General features: G+C 42.3%; 1 protein-coding gene across 6 annotated transcripts in view; it reads left to right on the top strand.

The window, feature by feature from the left end:
• Positions 1–18,968, top strand: part of utrn (utrophin) — a 181,694-nt gene that overhangs the window by 62,714 nt on the left and 100,012 nt on the right. For 5 of the 6 annotated variants that reach the window (XM_067572501.1, XM_067572502.1, XM_067572504.1 and 2 more), the window contains one exon: positions 38–227. In XM_067572501.1, coding sequence (XP_067428602.1) covers positions 38–227 — 190 coding nt within the window. Of the gene's footprint in view, positions 1–37; positions 228–3,913; positions 5,018–18,968 lie in introns of those variants that run through there. The other variant, XM_067572505.1, reaches the window with a different exon arrangement.

Raw genomic sequence — 18,968 nt, 5'->3', positions numbered from 1 at the left:
AGAATACAGTATTTGACCTATTGATAATGATTGGCAGGACAAGTGATCGGCACGCCCAGTTGGACAATGAACTGAAGGGCCTGCAGATGTCTCTCAGGGAGCTGGAGTCCTTCCTCAAGTGGCTCCAGGAGGCGGAGACCACTGTCAACGTTCTGGCCGACGCCTCTCAGAGGGAAGACCTGTCACAGGACTCCGTCCACGTGAAGGAGCTGAGACGACAACTGGAGGTAGGGCTTTTAACTGATAGAGAAAGTGTGTGTGTGTGTGCGCGGTATATATGCACAGGTGTTAGCCTATTATCTCCGTGTCATCCTTCATTAACACAGCCTTCACCAACAGAACTAGGGTTGGGGCTGGTGCGTGGGTGCATCCATGTGTGCGCTGCTGGTTAAAGATGTGTGAATGAGAGGGCATACAGAGGGCATCTGAGTGCTTGTATGCCTTGAGTGCAGCTCATTGATCCTCTTGTCCTATGCTGCTTAGGAATTCAGTGCGTGTGTGTATTTGTGTGTGTGTATGTGTGTTTTTGCTTCCTCTCACTAGCTTGTCATTTACCCAGACCTTCCCTGAGGGAGTCTGTCGACGTACATCATCTTATGCTTTATGTAACATTTTAATCCTCAAATCACTTCACCTTACCATTTCAACAGATAGAGGAAGTACTAATCTTCCTTTTTTAGATGCCACTGAAGTCTTTTTAAAAAATGCTTACCCCGTAAGACTTGTTCTCATCTCTTTTGGATTGTGCGTTGCTTTCATTTGAGCGCACCGTTTTTTTCCTTTTTAGAAAGCGTCAATCATTTGAAGGTACATAATATATGTGTGTTTATCCAAACTTCCTGACACTCAGATAACCTTGAAGCTGTCTCTGAGAAAGGACAGAAAGACGCTGCAATGTCGTACATATTTCATAACTGAAAGCTTTAGTCCAATAATAACATTTGTGGTTTCGTCATCTTGAATGCCACAGTAATATCACTTCAGTTTCCAGCTTCCAGTTATGTAACAACAGGCCAAGGTTATAGGGAAGAATGACGCTGAATCACTGCATGTATGGCAACAAAAGATTTCTGAGGATTTGTTAGGTTGGTGGAGACTTGGAGACTTTTGTAGCTCATTGTTGAGGCCTGGCTGGATTTAATACAATTCTGATATTTTGGGTGGAAATGGATATTAATGTCAAATTTCACCTGTTTCAGTGATCCAAAATTGTTGTATTGAATATGATCCGTCATTGTATGCCCTTTTTATTTTAAAGGACACATACTGTATACTGTTGGATTTTATTCCTAAAAAGTCTGTGAAAGTCATCTCAAAGTTTAAGTGCATGGTTAAATGCGATGATGAAGTAATTCAGTTGAACTTTAATTACGATATCAGTCGGAGAAGAACATCTTTTAATACCAGGGTGCCAAAATGTCAGTGGATCTTTCTGAAATGGTTATCGGTTAAATGGTTATACTTCTGTTTCTTCTTTCATTTCCTTCTCTGTCTCAGTTGGAGTTAAGATTGATGGATGGCACTCAAGTCTAGAAAGTGGGTTAATGAAATGGACACACTCTTTGAGCTTTGGAGGATGAGTGTTAACATAGAGAGTTGCCACCCCACCCTTACATTAACTCACACTGCTCTGCCGCTGTTCAGTGTCGAGTTACTTTAATCACAGTTTCTATCCACGGGCCATTGTCTTTTTGACTGCTGTTTCCATATTAAGCTCACAGTTGGTGAGTGGTCAGGAGTGGTGACAAATACAAATGTGGGACATTGACTGAAATTTCCTGAGAACATAGAGGTTAAGTGGAATACCATCACACTGAACACTGAAAACAGTATAACAAAACTTATCTTCTGACGTCTCACGGTATATGATGTTGCCAAACACTCCGTCACACATGGCAGAAGATATAGCGATAATGGCATCCAACATAAACGAGCAAAGGTGCAAAGATGTTTGACTGTGGGCTTGATAATTGAAGCTGTGTGTGTGTGCGCTGACCATTGAAATGTGAGCAGCAGAGACATACAAGCCTCCTACAACCTCTTAGGTGAGACCTGGTACTGTCAGTGCCATTAACACTGAGCCAACAAAACACTCAGTCTCCCCTTGTAATTCCCTGTGAATCAGTGTCAATACTGACAGGAATGACTGAAATGAACGGTGTAGCCAGTTAAACCTTGTCTAAACAGAGCTCTTCAACAAGCTCATCAGAATCCTCTCTTCCAGTGACTGTGTGTGTGTGTATATATACGTGCATGAGCATGCTGGTAAACGGTGATTACTCTCTAGCAGTCTGTAGGTGAGCTGCATGTTGGTTAAAAGGAATTTATCTATGTTAATTTGTTTGTACTCATTTCTCCTTGCTGCCTCCGAGTCTCTGTGCATCCGTATACACCGACACAAACAGGGACCAAGTGCAGTAGTGTCATACTGAATACACTGTTTCTGTATGTGTGTCATTTTGTGCTTGTTTTAAATGAGTCATAGTTACGGGGCAACCGTCGGCGTGAAACACGCTGCGTTCCATGCTGCTCTCAGGCGATACAGAGGTTTTCATCCTCACTTCAAATAAATGCCTCTTGTCTTGCGGTTGGGGAGAGAGCGAATGTTTTTCAGCAGCACTTCAAATAAAAGTCAAACTCAACATGAATAGGTTTAAAATACCCACCTGCGTGTAACACTGTGTGGTCAGAGGCTTTGTAGGAGCTGAACAGGCTGCTCATGATAATCTCTGTTGATTGTGCACCTATCTTTGCATTTACTTGACTCTCTTTTTCTTCTGCTACCCTTTTTTTGTCTCTTGATGTCATCTCTGCGATACGCGTGTGCTTCCCGACAGATTTATTGTCCACAGATTTAGCCGTTTTCTGTGCCGATGAGAGATGCTTAAAAGCCTTTTACTGTCTCGTGACCTTGCCCTCCTACTTTCTCTTTCCTCCAGCTCTACTTTCCTCCCACTTTTTCTTTCCCTCATCTTTAATCTGCCGTTTTCCAGTGAAGCCTCTCGGCTAATCTTTTAAAAGCTGCATTTGGACCACACAAACATAACACGGTGACAAACACTCATGCTCTTTCTGTCTCCCCCACACATACGCAGACTGTCATCCTCTCCCATTAAGTTGTGAAGTAGGAATACACGTTTTAATGTTATCCTCAATGCTCCTCAACATAGAAACACAGGAGTATGTTAAGTAAGTTTATGTCATGACCATCATCTTTTAACTATTTCAACTTTCAACAAAAAAAAAAAAATCTTAATTTGGGTCCACTAGCTTACCCAGGTGGGAGTTTGCTCAGTTGTTAAACAGATACAACAAACATGGAAAATTCAAACCCTCATCATCCTGTGAGGAAGACCATGAGATTTGGACCTTGAGTTAAGACATCTTCATCAAACTACTGTTTCCAAAGTCAAAAATGAATTTTCATGCTCAAACATCACCTCTATTTTTCAAGAAATCATGTTTTGACAGTTACAACACCAAACTATAGTTGCTGAATCTGTCTGTAATCGACTCTGAATCTGAAGAGGACTGATTTAAGTTGCATTAACAAGTGTTTACAAAGTGTAATCTTGAGCTTCAGTTAGCTGTCAGTAGCACACACCAAAGAAATTTAAGCTCTGTAATTTGATTTTCCTTACTGAAAAGCTCTTTGGTAGACTTTTGGACATTTGTAGACATTTTTATGTACACAGGCTTTAACTTTTTTATCAATGAAACATATTTTCTAATGCAGTGGCTCGTCTTTTGCACTGGTGATTCAACTACAAGTGTTTCATGTCCATCCGAGAAGCCAAGAAGTGCTCTAACTGCCAATCACCTATAACCGTCTGTGCAGAATTTGAATGGGACTTTTGCTTCCAGGAACCCTGGACGCCCACAATAATTCCTCCTCCTTTGTAACTCTATTGTGTGTGCGTGCATCTCATTTGTGCGCCGAGTTCTTGCTCAGTCCCCCTCTCTTTCACCGTAGCTTTCTCTCTCTCTCTCTCTCTCTCTCTCTCTTTGTCTGTCTCTCGCTCATTGATCTGTTGGTTGCCTTGCGTAATGTCCTCCACGGCAGAGGCAGTTGTTGCCGTCCCTTACACCGCTGCTTCCGATCTCGCTCCTTCTTTTCTCCTCCGCTTTCTCTCTCTCTCTCTCATCCAGTGGTCCATAAGGAGCACTATCTCTCTTTTTCTCCGTCTCTCTCTCTCTCTCTCTTTCTCGTTCCCTCTCTTTCTCTCTCTGGATCAGTGGCAGTAAAAAGTGAGCTGCATACGACCGGCTTCTGTCTTCTCGTCCAGTGCAACTCGTGCCTTCCTCTCTCTCTGCTCTCTTGCCTGCTCGCCGGCACTTTTCACTCTTCTCCCCCTTGTTTCTTCTTCTCCGTCTTCGTCTTAATTTCCTTTTTCTTCGTCACCCTCCTCTGACTCTGTGCAGGGTGCCGTCACAAGAGATTTGTTTGATTCTCTTCTGGCTCTGCGGTCGGAGTGCGGGTGTGAATGTCCGCGTGGAGGAGAAAGTGAGTGTCTCGTCTTGTCCTGCTCGCCTGCATCATCACATGTGTGTGTAAAGTGTGTGTGTGCATGCCGAGAGCTGTGTTGGAGTGACTGTTTATGAAGAGAGAGAGAGAGAGAGAGATAAGTGAGGCTGCGCTCACTCTGTGTAGCGTGTGTGTGTATATGTGATGAAACGTGGGGGCATGCTGAGCTGAGTACGAGTGCGTGTTTTTTTTTTTTTTTCTTTCTCTCCCCTCTGTGTGTGTGTGTGTGTGTGTGTGTGTGTGCATGTGTATGTGTGTGCATCACGTCAGCTTGGCTGGGGTCTGGTCGGCTGGCTAGGGAGAGGGAGAGGGAGAACAATATGAGCGGGGTAGGGCAGTGCTAGCATGCGGACCAGGAGCAGGCTGCTGCAGACTTGTAGCAGTCTTAAGATGATGGCCATGGTCCGGACCTCCCTCCAGAAAGTGGTGGTCTTCCTACACAGGCTCCAGAGGATGGCCATCTCCTCGCCACGCTACCAGAAACTCTGCAAGGTACGTGGACTCCAGGAGAGAGAGAGAGAGAGAGATAGAGAGCGGGCTGGAGAACAGAGTTTTTGTTTTTGTTTTTTCTTCTTTTCTTTTTTTTTTTCTTTTGAATCGGATGGAAATGGGGTTTAAACTTGCATGTGTGCGCAGTTTATTTTTATCTTTTTTATTTTTTTTTTAATGATTTGGCTCAGCTCCCAAAACTTTAATTGTCTTGCATGTTTTGGAGTCTGTTTGAGGTTTTCGGGCTTGTTTTTGAGACTGTTTACTTCATTGTAAATATCCTTTCTTTTCAAATGTGGAGTAGCTCACCAAGTAGTCTTATCTCTGCATCATCCATCCTTTCTCCTCTATTTTTGGTCTATTTATTCATGAGTCATTTGGTTGTCAAGACATTCTGTTCCAGCCAATGTTGTTTTGGGGACTCTGTCACCTCCACAGTATGTCGTTTTAAATATACCTCACTGATTTTTGGCACTTTTTCCCTGCATAACAAGTAATAATTCCAACTGTGCATCCCCGTTGAGGTGTGTGTGTTTGTGTGTATGCATTTTTTTCTGCCTACTGTCAGTTTTGAAGTGAGTTTTGACTATAGCGGCGAAGGCGTAAAAGAAACAAAGGCAGAGAAGAATGTGTGTTGTGTTTTATTTTTAGACAGTGTGTGTACTGTATTTTTGTGGTCGCGAGTAGCATAGTAACAGGATATAGTGAAAATGTGTGTTAGTGAAAATGAGCGTTCATCTGTGGTCAAAGCAGCGATGAGAGAGTTTGCTCTATAATGGCTTTAATGAACAATTAAATCTCTTAAAGTTATTAACCAACTTTGCTACTACTAAGTAATTAAAATGCTGAAACGAAACACTTCTGAACATGTTGCTGACACACACGTTCAGTTGAAACGCTTACCAGACTGTGTTCTTGATGTTCTTGACAAAAAACACAAAATCAGTTGTACCACTCTGTAACCCGTTAAAGCCGTTTGTCAGCTCTATCGATTTCACCGTAGAGGAAATGACTGGTGCCGGGTGGTGAACTTACTGTCATTTTGTACCACTGGTGATCATTATTGATCGCTTATCTTCATTGCTGTCTCTCTTTCATTGCACAACACTGACCCACTCTAAGTCAGAGGGCAGAGGGGAGGAGCTGTACAGCTGCACAGAGAGAGAGAGAAAGAGAGAGAGACTAATGCATCAGACCAGTTTCTGATTACTCGCCAGCTTCAATCATGCCTCAACAAACATGTGGCGGGTCAACTTAATCCATCTTTAATCCATAAATCCATCGCTCTTGAGTGCTCCACCCTTTTTTTTTCCTATGGAGTGGATTTGGTTGTTTGTCAATCTTTCTTTGTATTTTTGCCAATGTGCGATCGACGAGTAAAGACTGCATGAAGTTGTTGACAGGCTTTACTTATCTCTAGTCTAAGGATGGCACGAGGACAAGACTTGGTAGAACATTGATTGCTAGAGAGCAATAAACAGAGCATTAGGCATTAGTAATGTTTTTACTCTGGATGCTGTGCTTACCTATTCTTATTTAACCAATTCTGGGAAAAAGCAAGCAAATGCAAATATTTCCCACAGCCCTGTACTAGCACAGTAACTTCACAACCAACACTGAAGCTTTCTTTCATTGTGAACTTCTTTCTGCGTAGACCAACACTTAACTTTTGGATCTGAAACTCTCATTTGGCTCCGTTCAGCATCTTTAGAGGCAAGACCTTCCTGGATTGCGCCCCTACCGACGGGATGCATCAGTCATTCCACACTCGATTACCCTCCCCTGGGTTGCATCAGTCATTCCAGCTTCGTTTGGCCTTCCTCTTGGGGGAATCAGTAATGCCGGGCTTGTCCTGTCTCCCTGGGGTGCGCTCACTGGCCGCCAGACTGGAACAGCGACTTCTGGATGATGGATTTGCTCGGGGCTCACCCTCTCGGGCCCGGCTGTTCTCTCTGCTGCGGGACAGCGCTGGTCCTTAAACAGCTCACCTGGACATTGTCTGATTCTCTTAAATAGACTAGTGTTCCCTCTTTGAGTAGATATATATTGATTAGTACTAAATGTAACAACTGTAATAGTGTAGGTGAGCCGTTATGAAAAGCGTTATATTTGATATCCTTTACTTTCTTGGGGAGCATACCATAGTTATACCATGCTGTAGTTGAAAAAAAATCAACATATCAATAATTTTCAGCTGATCTGACTAGGTCAACAATTCTTGTTGTCATCAGGCCCAGTGACATGAAGGCTGTATATTACATACAGGCTGTATTTTACCCCTGGCAGTCCAATTAAGCTGCAAGCCCAAGCTTATCTTCTAAAACATATTGACCTCCATCACATTGGTCCTCACTATGTCTAACAGTGGCAGGATAGAGCAGGCTGACCGCAGTGCCAGCTCGCCAAGCTATGAATGATGGGAAAGTTTATAAGATCTACTGAGTCATAACCTCTTAGTCGTCTTTTCCTGTTAATCGAGCTTTACTGGTGGCTTTTGGGTGTATGTGCGTTTGTCTGCAGCTTTAACGGCACTCATTATGTTGATGTATAATAATGAGCTTTGCAGTCCTAGCAAGCAGAAACCATTTAACTTGAACTGTTTTTAGAATTGCTTCTATTATTTGGTGCGCAAATTGTTTTCCTCTCCCTCTTTCCCAATTCAAAGCAATAATGTTTAATGAGGTTGTACGCTATTAGAGAAGTTTAACATCTATACAATACACCTTAAGGCTTTACTTATGTATATGGGCCTACAGTACATTTATCCCACACACCGATTTGCACGCCATTAAGGACATCAGCTAAATGCCTTAAATGTAAATGTGAGGTTCAGTGAATCTGTGTCGTCTCCTGATCCTTTCTTTTCCCCTTCCTCTGTCCTCGAGTCCGTGCTCTCTTGTGTTCTTGCTGTAGTATCATGAGTATTTTATTGGTAAAGAGTACTTGTGAGTAGCATGCCTGGTTAGTTTATACTGAGGCATACAGAGAAGGCCCCAGCGGCTCATTTCGTCTCCTCACTTTTGCTCTGCTCTGTCTCTCTGTGTGTGTAATCACTAGCTGCGAATTGGCTGAAGGGCCCACCTCTCTCCTGAGGAGTGTCCTCCTACTCTCATTACTGTGGCATTGGCTCCTACTGTGTGTGTGCGTGTGTGTGTGTGTGTGCGCGTGTGCGTGTGTGTGTGTGTGTGTGCCAAAGCCCTCTTTAGAAACAGCCCTAAAGCAGTGACAGTGTGAAGTCATGCCTTGTCTTTCCTACTGTTTGTCTGGCAAATACTTTGGCCTTTGGGTGCCACACTCCATTCACCTTTGCTCCTGGCTCACTGCTACCCCAGGACAGGTGACTCAGGTATGGGCATAGAGCCCAGCTGTCTGACCTCCCCGTCCTTGAGCTGCACCAGGGTCCTCTTGGTTTTTAGCAAGTGTTAGCATTAGCAGCTAGAGCCCCAGGTGCAGGTAGATATCCCCCCCACCCCACCACTCACATGCTCACACACATTTATTTTATGGACACGCATACCCACAATGCATTCTGCTCTCTATTAAACACACACACATGCATATACACATTTATGAATATTTCACATCAAAACTATTTATACTGGTAGCGATACGAATTTGCGACAGAAACACGAAATGGCGAAAGAATTTGCGACAGTTCATTCTTCAGAAAAAATGATGGATTCAACATCATCCCATGATGATGATCTCCAACCTGGGTTCAGCGTCTCTGTCCACAGATCCAGCTTTCTGTCAGCCGCAGCTCCTGGGGAACTGAGATGACAGCGGCTGGCAAAACTGCCTTTCACCAGGCTGACTGACAGCAGAAATTTACTGAACCTAAATAGTTTTCATGTCGGCTCCACAGGAAGAAATTGACAGTGTTTGTATTTATTGATTCATTGATTTTATGTAGCGAGTGAGGGGAATATGCCTGTAATGAAACAGGCAAACTCACAGATAGACTGGGAGCCTTGATCAATCCATGTTGGTACGGTTAATGAGTTCAAAACACATATACAGCAGGATCATTTGTGTGATTTAAACAGCTGTCTGTGCCCGTTACGCTTCACTAAACGTGACAGAAGTAGAAGCGGAGTGTAAAAAAAAAATGCAGGGGGGTCTCCGTGTCTTTTGTCCTTTGCCATACAATACAGGGTGATGAGAAACACAAACAATCAACAGGTCCGCTATTGTCATTAGGAGCTGTGACGTGACATCCATCCCACACAACATGATTGGTTGATGCCTTTATTCGCGGAGCAAAAGCTTAGAAAAACCGACCTCGTATTTCACTTTTTTCGCAGCATAATATTCGCGTTCTGTCTGAAAGTACTCATGACAAAAACAACAGTTCAGAAAAATATATTGATGTGCAAATTAATCGCACAAAAAAAAAAAAAACGCCCTCAGTGTGTAAAGGCTCCGCTGCTAGCCTGAGTAATGAGTCACAGGCGGGAGAATTATGTGGTAACAGATTCATAAATGCAGATCATTTAAATTCATCAAGGCGGTATTGGAGAGGGCAGGGACAATAAACAGAAAATGAAGACGTGATTCCCCTTCCAATCAACATTACATGTAAATCACAGCAGATGGACTTCCTATTGGCAGTAATGGTGATTTGTAATAGCACTTAAATCACAGATACAGCCCAGAGTTAAGCCGCTCTGCTGCTCTCAATTGCTGTTACTGCAGCAAGTGACCATTCAGCGATGAGGAGATGAGGACCGCAACACTTGCTGCGAGATTGACAAATGCCATCCTGGCATTAGGTAACATAATATATAGTTAACTACATTTGATACTATTAGATGCAAATAGAAATGGAGAGAAACTCCTTCAATCTCCATCTCTTCCCTTGCTCTACATATACTACTTTGTCTCTCCCACATCCAGTAAACCCATTTATTGAGCCAGTAATGGATGTGTGCGTGTGTTGAGTTTGTGTTTTTGTGCACTAAAGCTATGGATGCACACTGCTCCATTAGTGGCTTTCAATGCCAGCCCCAACAGTAAGCTAAACCTGCTAATGCCCGTTTATCCACAGAAAGACTTCATAGTGACAGAAAGCCCTGTAACCACCTAGCCCCTCAACATGCGATGGCCAGAGTAAACAACAGTTTGTTGTTTGGAAGGGCTGGAAAAAAAAAGAGGGAGACAGACGCACAACTTTCCACAGAGAATTATTGAAGTGTAGCTTGTTTTCAAAGTAGTGTTTTTTAGCGTTTGGTTTCTTTGGTCATTTTATATGAACTTATCAAGCTATAAAATACAGTACAATTGTAAAAGTTCTGACTTAACTGAGAATAATCTGATCAACGAATGTATAATGTGAGCAAACAACTGATGTTTATTTTCAGCGCTTTACATGATACTTGATGCCACAGACACATTTTTGGTGACACATTGAGGTTCAATACCCAGCCCTCACTGGCAGACTTGTTTGTTTTCAGACAGCAGACTAGGCCTGAACCCTCTAACTCACCTGACATCATGATCTATGGCTGAGCCACAGTCCCCGAGCCGGATCACACCAAGCTGAGACGGGTTAGAGATTACGATGTCCCGCAGGCTCAGTGGACAAAAGGCACCAGAAGACACATACTTCACAGTGATGCATTCAGCTCCATCTCAAGATTTCCTCCCTCTGTTCTTTGCTCTCCGTCATGTCACGACCATCTGTAAAGAGCTGGGGAAAAAAAATCTTTAAATGCACTAAGAGACTTGTAGAGACCAACATACAGTAGTAATAGAGAGAAAGACACATTGACCTGAAGTAATAGGCAGGAGGTGGCAATTTCTGTTGCCAGCATGAAGTCTCCCTGACCTTCCAACTCGCTCTCACCCTCCCTATACTGTGGCCCTCACTGGGTGCCAGACCAAGTCAAGGTGCGACCCAGGGGGCAACCTAAGTGGGGGAAATAAAATGAGGGGTGCAATCATTTTTCCTTTGCTTCTCCTTCTATTCTTGGTCTGACAATCAATCTACAGGGACAAGGTCTGGGCTCTGCGCGCTGCCCGTGTCCCACCCTGCCAATATCCATGGTAAGGACACAAACACAGTGCTGACTCAGAGTCCATATTGTGTTGCGTCTGTGTGTATTTGAGCGTCTGTGCAGCTGTATATCACAGTTTCAGATTGGAGGAGAGATTACGGCGCTTAATCCTCACACAGGCACACTCTCACACATAGTGGCTCTCACTCAATCAGCATTACACACACATACAAGCGATAACATGAGGCCAGACTAATGAACAGAAAAGGATTGACCCAATTATTATTATTCAGATTGTACCTAGAAATCACATTGGTTTTTCCTTTTCTCACCTTTCCTCACCTTTACTTATCTCCTCTTTGCTCCTTCCTCCTTTTTCCTTCTGCTGTCCTTAACACTCATTCTTTCTCCTTTGTGATCTTCTACCTTTGGTAATTTTTGCCTCTCTTGTCAAGGGTAATTAGTTCTTTAAAAAGAAGTGGCACGTGTTCAGGATGATAATGTCTGCTCCTGCTCCGTCTCACTGGTTTGGTTTTTTATTTTCGTGGTGCACTGAGCCCAAAGGATTTCGAATTTCGTCTGTTTTGTGGAAGACGCAGTGCGCATTTTCAGTGATTTATCACTGCTTATATCTTTTATTCACATCTGAGCGAAAGTCATTCTGTTTCTGAATGTCGCCCTTTCTGTAGAGACAAGCATTTCTTTGATTTCGTTGATCAATTAACCACCTTTATAGGCGCTTTATACAGTCACACAAAATGAAAGAAAAACTTTGAACTTTTTTTAGCTGAGAATTTTGAATCTATCCCCAGTCTCCCCTCTTACAGTACTTGTCTTTTTCTCTTTCCTGTCATCACCTCTCTCTGTTCCAATTGCCAAGTACCACCCCTCAGTAAGCCAGTAAGTTAGCATATGTTCTGGCTCACATCCTCCTCTTTCTATTTACGCCGTCATCTGCTCTTTGCATGCCACTCCTAAATCATTCATGCTCTCCTTCTTTTTTCTCCCATCTTCCTTAAAACCTTCTGCCCATCTTTTCCTCAAGTCTTAGACAGATGGCTTACATGCTACTTGAGCCTGCCTTGATGCCATGCTTATGAAGCAGATCATTACATGCTGCTAAAACATTGATCAAATGCTTTCTCTGACACGGCAACATCTCATCACGCAGGGTCAGATCCTCGGAGGGCCAGTTTCCATCACCGAAACTACGCCCACTCACACATCATATGTGGTTTGCTTTAACAGCCCTAGGTTGGATGCAAGTTTGTGTGTGTATGCTTTTCTCTTGGCCTTTTGTGTGTGTGTGTGTGTGTGTGTGTGTGTGTGTGTGTGTGTGTGTGTTTGCATGCATGCTGCATATTTTCTTTAAAGAGTCTTCCTGTAGCAGCCTCCTCAAGACAGATGTTTCCTAAAATGAAATTCCACATTTTTTACACAATACCTTAATGAAGGAATCATTAAACATTGGAAATGCAGTTACACGAGCAGTTTACACCTTTTACGTGGGCAAGTTCCCTGACTTGGGGCTGTCAGCGGCTTAAATGAAGACAAAGGGGGTTTAGGAGAAAAGCTGCACCCAAAGAATGTAGGGTAAATGGAGAAAAAGAATATCAGACACATCCAGAAGGTATAGGAATGAAGGAAATAGCAGTGTGCAGTTGTTAAAGGAGAAGGATAGTGCACTCAGCGTGCCCTTAGAGGTAAATATAGTGGTTGCGGCAAAAACAAAGAGCAACTGCAAATGTTTTCCGCTGTTATATCACAGGGAGATTAAAGATAAATCGTGCTATATATAGTCTGTAATCCGCAGCAGGGTACAGCCTGCTAGTGGAGCCAGAGTCAAATGCAACACCAGAAATACAACTTCGTAAAACCGTGTGGAAAAAAAGAGTTTGATGTGTAGTTGGAATCGCTTTACAGAAATATCGAGCCGAGTTTTCTTTAGAATCTTAACTTTACCCAAAGGAGTTCCTGCTTGACATGTAGTTTCTGCGCTGAGCCGATTTTGGTGAAACGAAAAAGACGCATTAAGTCAGAAATGTCCTTTTCACGCAACGTGGTTAGAAGATTAGAAATGAGACAGCTACATCAAATGTGTGATATTCAAGAAAGTTGAGAGTGGGACCAGAGATCACAGGAGAGGATCAGCGTGTGAAACGAGAATGTTTGTGCAAGACAGCCCAACATAAGCTTTAACTCTGCTTGAGTGGTACCTTCACACATTAAACCATAGACATCAAAGCAAATTCTGAGCAGTTTGATGCAACGAGTAATCAAATTAGATTTACTACAGTGCTGCAAGTGTGGGTGTTCATTGATTCAGCATATTTCATAGTTACCACCCAAATGTCTGAGGAGAGGGAGATATTTACTTATCATCCCGGAGGAGATGAGTCTGGCTTCCTTGAAAAGGAAGCAAGGAGGGTGACTCAAAAGGCAGAAGAGGAAGGAGAACATGTCATGACAGAGAAGAAAATGGCTGCCAAGTGTTTTTTTTTCTTTTTAAAGGAAAAAAACTGAGGTGAGGAAAGAAAGATATGATAGAAAGAGAGGGATGTTGTGACGAGAGGAAAGTGGGACTTGGATATGGAGAAAGGGTGGTAAAGATTGGAAGAAAGAGCATGAAGAAGAGAGCTGAGACTGACAAAGGAAGGAAAAGAGGGGAAAAAAATGAGGAAGAGATGGTCGATAAAAGCGTGCGATTGCTTTTTTCCATCTTTGAGGTTTGCTGGGTCACCGAATTGTCACTGATAATCACACACGCACGTGCACGCAGACACACACGCACACTGCCCAGAATCGATCCAAGTGCTCATTTTCAGTCTAAAGGACTATTCTCAGATTGGGCATGGGGTGAAAATTCATTTATTGCTTCAGTACATGAATGGCTTTATTTTCACCGCCTGCCTTGCTTCCCACTGCGGACAAAAGAGAAATACCAACAAAGCCTATTACACATTTGTCCAGTTTACAGCTGAGTAGGTCTTGTTGAATGTCTCCCTGTTTTAGTTTCTGTCACCCTCTTCAGTGTTTGTGTGTGAATGCGTGTATGTGTGTTTGTGTATGTGTGTGTGTGTGTGTCAGTGCGTGCCTGCTAAATATCATTGGGATTAGCACCGGGGGCTTAATTAAAAAGCAATTACCTTTGGTCGCTGTGGGCGACGCTTGGCGGAGAGTAGCTCGACTAATCTGGTGAATGGTGTGAGGGACCCTCAGCGTGCAACACAAACACACACAAGCACACACAAACACGCACACAAATTGTGCAATTGTCTGCAGAATTAAAGGAGGATTAAAACAATTGCTAATTAGAGACGAGGGTTGGAGGCTAAAAGGGTATGGAAGAGGGGCTGTAGGGCCAGATACACTGCACTCCTCCCTGCCTCTCATAGCCTCTGTGTGTTTATTGTTGAGGTTAAAGGGGCAAATGATATACCCAGAACCAAATTAATTTTCTGTGAGCGGCTAGTAAGCACGCTCCCTCTCTTTCTCATTGTCCTCCTCCCTCTCTCTCTCTTCCATCATTTCCATTCTTTCGCTCTTGCTCTCCGAAAACCTAAAATAGGTTATCACAGTTAGGGCCAGAGCTAATCTTTTAATTTTAAAGCTCCAATTAGATGTTGCTAATGACAGTAATTAGATCATCTCTCTGAGACTCTCTGCGAAGTGCCCTTGAAAAACCCAATATGCTTCAGACAATGAAGGAGAATCAGCCAAAAAAGTGTGTAGGTACATTTTGTTGCTAAAGGATAAGGACATGTAAGTCACTCTGAGATGAGGTGGTCTGTGGTCAGTCTGTGAATCTAGGAGATTTAAGTATATCAGTCTTCTTGTAGACTAAGTGAAATGTGGGTTATATCTGAGTGTGTGGTCACATGTAACAAGTGGGTCAAAATTTTGGTTAATTCTGGGGTTTGAGGTTAGAAAAATAGGATTTGAGTGGAAATGATCCTCAGATCGTGTGTGTGTGTGTGTGTGTTCTGTGTTTGCTCTCAGGTTTGTCGATTGGTGGTAGCTCATCAAGATTTAATTTTGGATTGATGTTTTCCATCCCGGAGAGAGTCCATTAATTACAACTAACCCACTGTGGGGAAAAATATACACACACACACACACACACACAGACGCTCACACGCAGGAACACACCTCTACCCCTGGCTGATGTATCATAATTGTCCTCTGTCCTCTTTCCATCCTGCCATGCTCTATTTATAGCCAATTTTAGACCCCGCCCTGCCAGACAGTGCCATGGCAACTAAATGATTGACAGGGAAATCGACGAGCATGCTCAAATCCATCTGACTCCCTCCTTCCTCCCGTTGACCTTCCCTCTGACATCACCGCTGTCTGACTGTCTAGTTTCACGCCGTACTGTCTGTGAGTGTGATCATAACTCAGTTTGTATGGCTTTACACCCCACTGCTAAATGTTCCCTCTCACACTGAGAAAGAGTACCCAGCTCACAGAGGGGGTGTAGGTCATTAAACATGCACACGCACACTAGCTTAACTGTACATGACTATATTATTAATGTGCCTTCTAACCTTATCTATGGGCCTGTTTATTAGGACGGTCACTTTTTATTTGCAATCTGAACTAGCAACCAGTGCTGAAAGGGTTATCGTGACACCAAAGCATCTGAAGTGAAGGACGCATTTTAGATTTGATACCTTTTTATATGTAAAAATTATGGATAAAGGTAAAGCTGTTTGCTGACAATGTAAAATTCAACAGTAACAATAACTTTTCACTCCAATGAGGCAGCAGAGGCACCATGAATGAAGGGAGCAACGTTGGTTACACAACATAGTTTAGGAATAAGATACATGGGTTGCTTTCAAATTAATTTGAACGGGTTACAGTTTGAATTTGTTCAAATTTAATTTTTTTGAAGTAATAGCCCTGTACTATACATCAGTCAAGCTATGTCAAATTCATGAAAGCTTTAGTGGTCTTAACACCCAGTGTTGGCACACAAGTCAAGTGTTAGAAAGTGTTACAAGTAGTGTTAAAAAACAGCCTTTTTAATCAAAATAAAAAGAATAAAGGATACACAGTAAGCAGTTATAGCCACACTGTCAAAAGCAAATAGCACAATCTACAGGAACATGAAGTTGCCAATAAAGTTTGGCATGATTTGCGAGCCATATCTGAGAAGTCATGAGAATTTATCTATTGAAGTACTGACAGGTAATGTGTAAAGTAAATAAACACAACTAAATAAAAAAAAAAAAAAAAGCAAAACAGCCCAAACCTATTTGGAAGTATGCTGAGACTTGCATTTTCTCATAGTATCAGTGTTATGTGATATTTGGTGCAAGTTTGATGTCACCTGTTACCTTTTTTAGACCAACTCAACTCCAGTTTGACGGCACCACTGCACCTACACCAATGTCTCAGAAATATCCTCACTCCATGTTATTACATTCATATTGATTTTTACATTTAAAGCAAAAACGGACCAAATACTAAAACCAGCTCAAAGTCTTCTCTTTGGCACTTGGGTCATCACTTTGGCTTCACTGTGATAATATCTCTGTCGCTGTCTGTCTTCTTCTCTGTTTGGCAAGAAGAGGCATTAGTGCCCTGGAGTTAAGCTGTACCCGTTGCTAACTCTCCAGCAGCGTCCTCTTGTTTGCACTACAAAGATATTAATTCTTAACTTTATAACATTTGTTGACAGCATGGGTAGCTTAATGTCTCAAAATAAGCATAAATAGCATTCTGACAGGGTGACGACTAACTGAAAATACATCCTTTGGGAATCTAGCTGATAATATTTTTTTATCTCTTCTTAGCTGCATCCATGTGGGCATATCTGTTCTGTGAAGTCTTGTCACTCTTGCTCTTCATCTTATCCACAGCTACTTTTAAGAGATTTACAGACTCTCAAAGTGTTTTTACATATATTTGTTTTCTCCTCTAAGTGCTCAAGTGGTTTAGCAGAGGCTTGTGGAGGAAACTTGCTTTGTATTAGTTTGGAAAAATTCTCACACAAGTGTAAAGAACACTGTTCATCATGCAAAAGCCCTTCCATCCATCCATAGCGATATTTAACATACCATGTTTGTATGAAAAGACTGACAGCATTAACAAGGCGTGGGCTTCATTGTGTATGGGTTACAATACTGTATAGCTAGCTAGCATGGACTGCAGATGCTGGTTGCCATGACAGTGTCACTGACAGCCCTCTGGAGGAGTAAAGGGACCATCGAGCAGGCAGGCGAGAGGAAATGAAAAGGAGAAATAATGAAGGAACAAGAGATGACATCCTACCCTGCACATGAAGCAGAGATATACTTTGGTAGTCTGGTCACAGCTAAAGGACTGCCAGAGCCAGTTTGCTTAAAGGTTGTAGTTTCATAACACGCAACAGGGACTAAGGCTCACCGCACAAAACAGTTGTGACTCAAGCTGCGCCCCGTGCCACCTCAATACTGCTACATGAAGCAGTATTACTGCTACTTTTACCTGTCCTTTCAGGTCACGTGCCCTCATGTTCCTCAGTACATTGCTATTTAGCTGTTTTTTGGGGTAACAAAAAGTTATTTGCTCTTGATTTGATTGATGTGTACTGAAAGCTTCAAGTTTCCACATCATCTGGATGTATCATCTAAACTAGTTGTGATGTCACAAATCCTGCTTTTAGGCCCATCCCTTAAAATCATATTCTCAGTGAGCACAGAGAAAAATTTCCCACTTTCAGCAGATGAATGTGAAAACAGCCTTCTAATGTTAAACTCTGCACATCATACATCATTCTGCACAGTAAAGCTCAAACATCCAACTTTAGGAAGAAGAAGAAAAATATATGCAATGTGACCTGAATACATGAAATCAATCCAAGTTAAGTGATTCATAAGCCCAATAATTATGGGAAAGTTTCCATTTTTATGACAAATGTCAGTCAAACTAAAAAAGGGCCAGACTGTCAGTAAAATGTATTGGAGAAGAAGAGACATCATTCATGCACATTTATAGTCTGGCTTCAAGAGGCTGTTCATTGTTCATTCTAGGCCATTCAAATCACTGGTACAGATATTTTAATGGATTCAATTATGATAAAACTGGCTTGCACTAAATAGCGTACATTATAATAATTGTATCTGGTTTCAGTTGTTCTTAAAAAAACTCTCCTGCTAAGTCTTCCTGTGATCTTGTTGTTTCTTCTTCTTATAAACCAGCCGTCAGAAGCTTCAAACAAAACTCCCGCTGGTCTCCATTGTTGTGTGTATACACGCTAACCAAATGACTGTTTGACCGACCTGACTCGCGATTTTGAAGATTAATACTCAAACTCTGCCCTGAGTTCATCTCCGGTTGAAATTAATGGAGCAGTACTGTACTCCTGTTGTAAAAAATAAAATAACATAAAAGAATAATGAAAAATAGACTCCACAGCTGAGTGAGACATAATGCACTTAGCATTCTGATGTGAATTCACACTGAATCGTAATGTCCAGCCAAAGCTCTCTTGAGCATTTCAGGCTATATTGCTGCCACAATGCCATTTCATCATATGAAACAGTCTGATTGGATGGCTCCCAAACCCCAGAATTGTATTTTCCCAGTTGTATGAAGGATATTGGGCTGATGTGCTGTGTTGCTGAATTGCTTCTGGAAATTGCATGTATAAAGGGACTGAATTGGAGGGGACAAATAGTCACTGTAATGGAATATGGCCTGAGGCTATGTATGTAGTATAACTCAGTTTTTCCCAGGCTATTGTGGGTTTTATTCACTTCTATTCTCCAATTCCAATATGGAGCAATAATAGAAGGTAGTGTGTTTTCTCTATTAAGTCTCTGTCTACTTTTTTTCATTTCTCCTTTTTTTTTTTTTTTTTTTTTTTTTTTTTTTTGTGAATGGCCTGCTGTGCCCCGGTGGCTTTAACATGGTGGTGTGAGATTGCACTTTTTCTCCTGCTTAAGCTCAGTTGTTTCTGTTTATACACT

Source organism: Thunnus thynnus, chromosome 18 (genome assembly GCF_963924715.1).
Source record: "Thunnus thynnus chromosome 18, fThuThy2.1, whole genome shotgun sequence".
In the NCBI taxonomy this organism is placed as follows: domain Eukaryota; kingdom Metazoa; phylum Chordata; class Actinopteri; order Scombriformes; family Scombridae; genus Thunnus; species Thunnus thynnus.
Note: the sequence above shows the minus strand (reverse complement) of the source record. Positions and strands in the feature narration are given on the sequence as shown.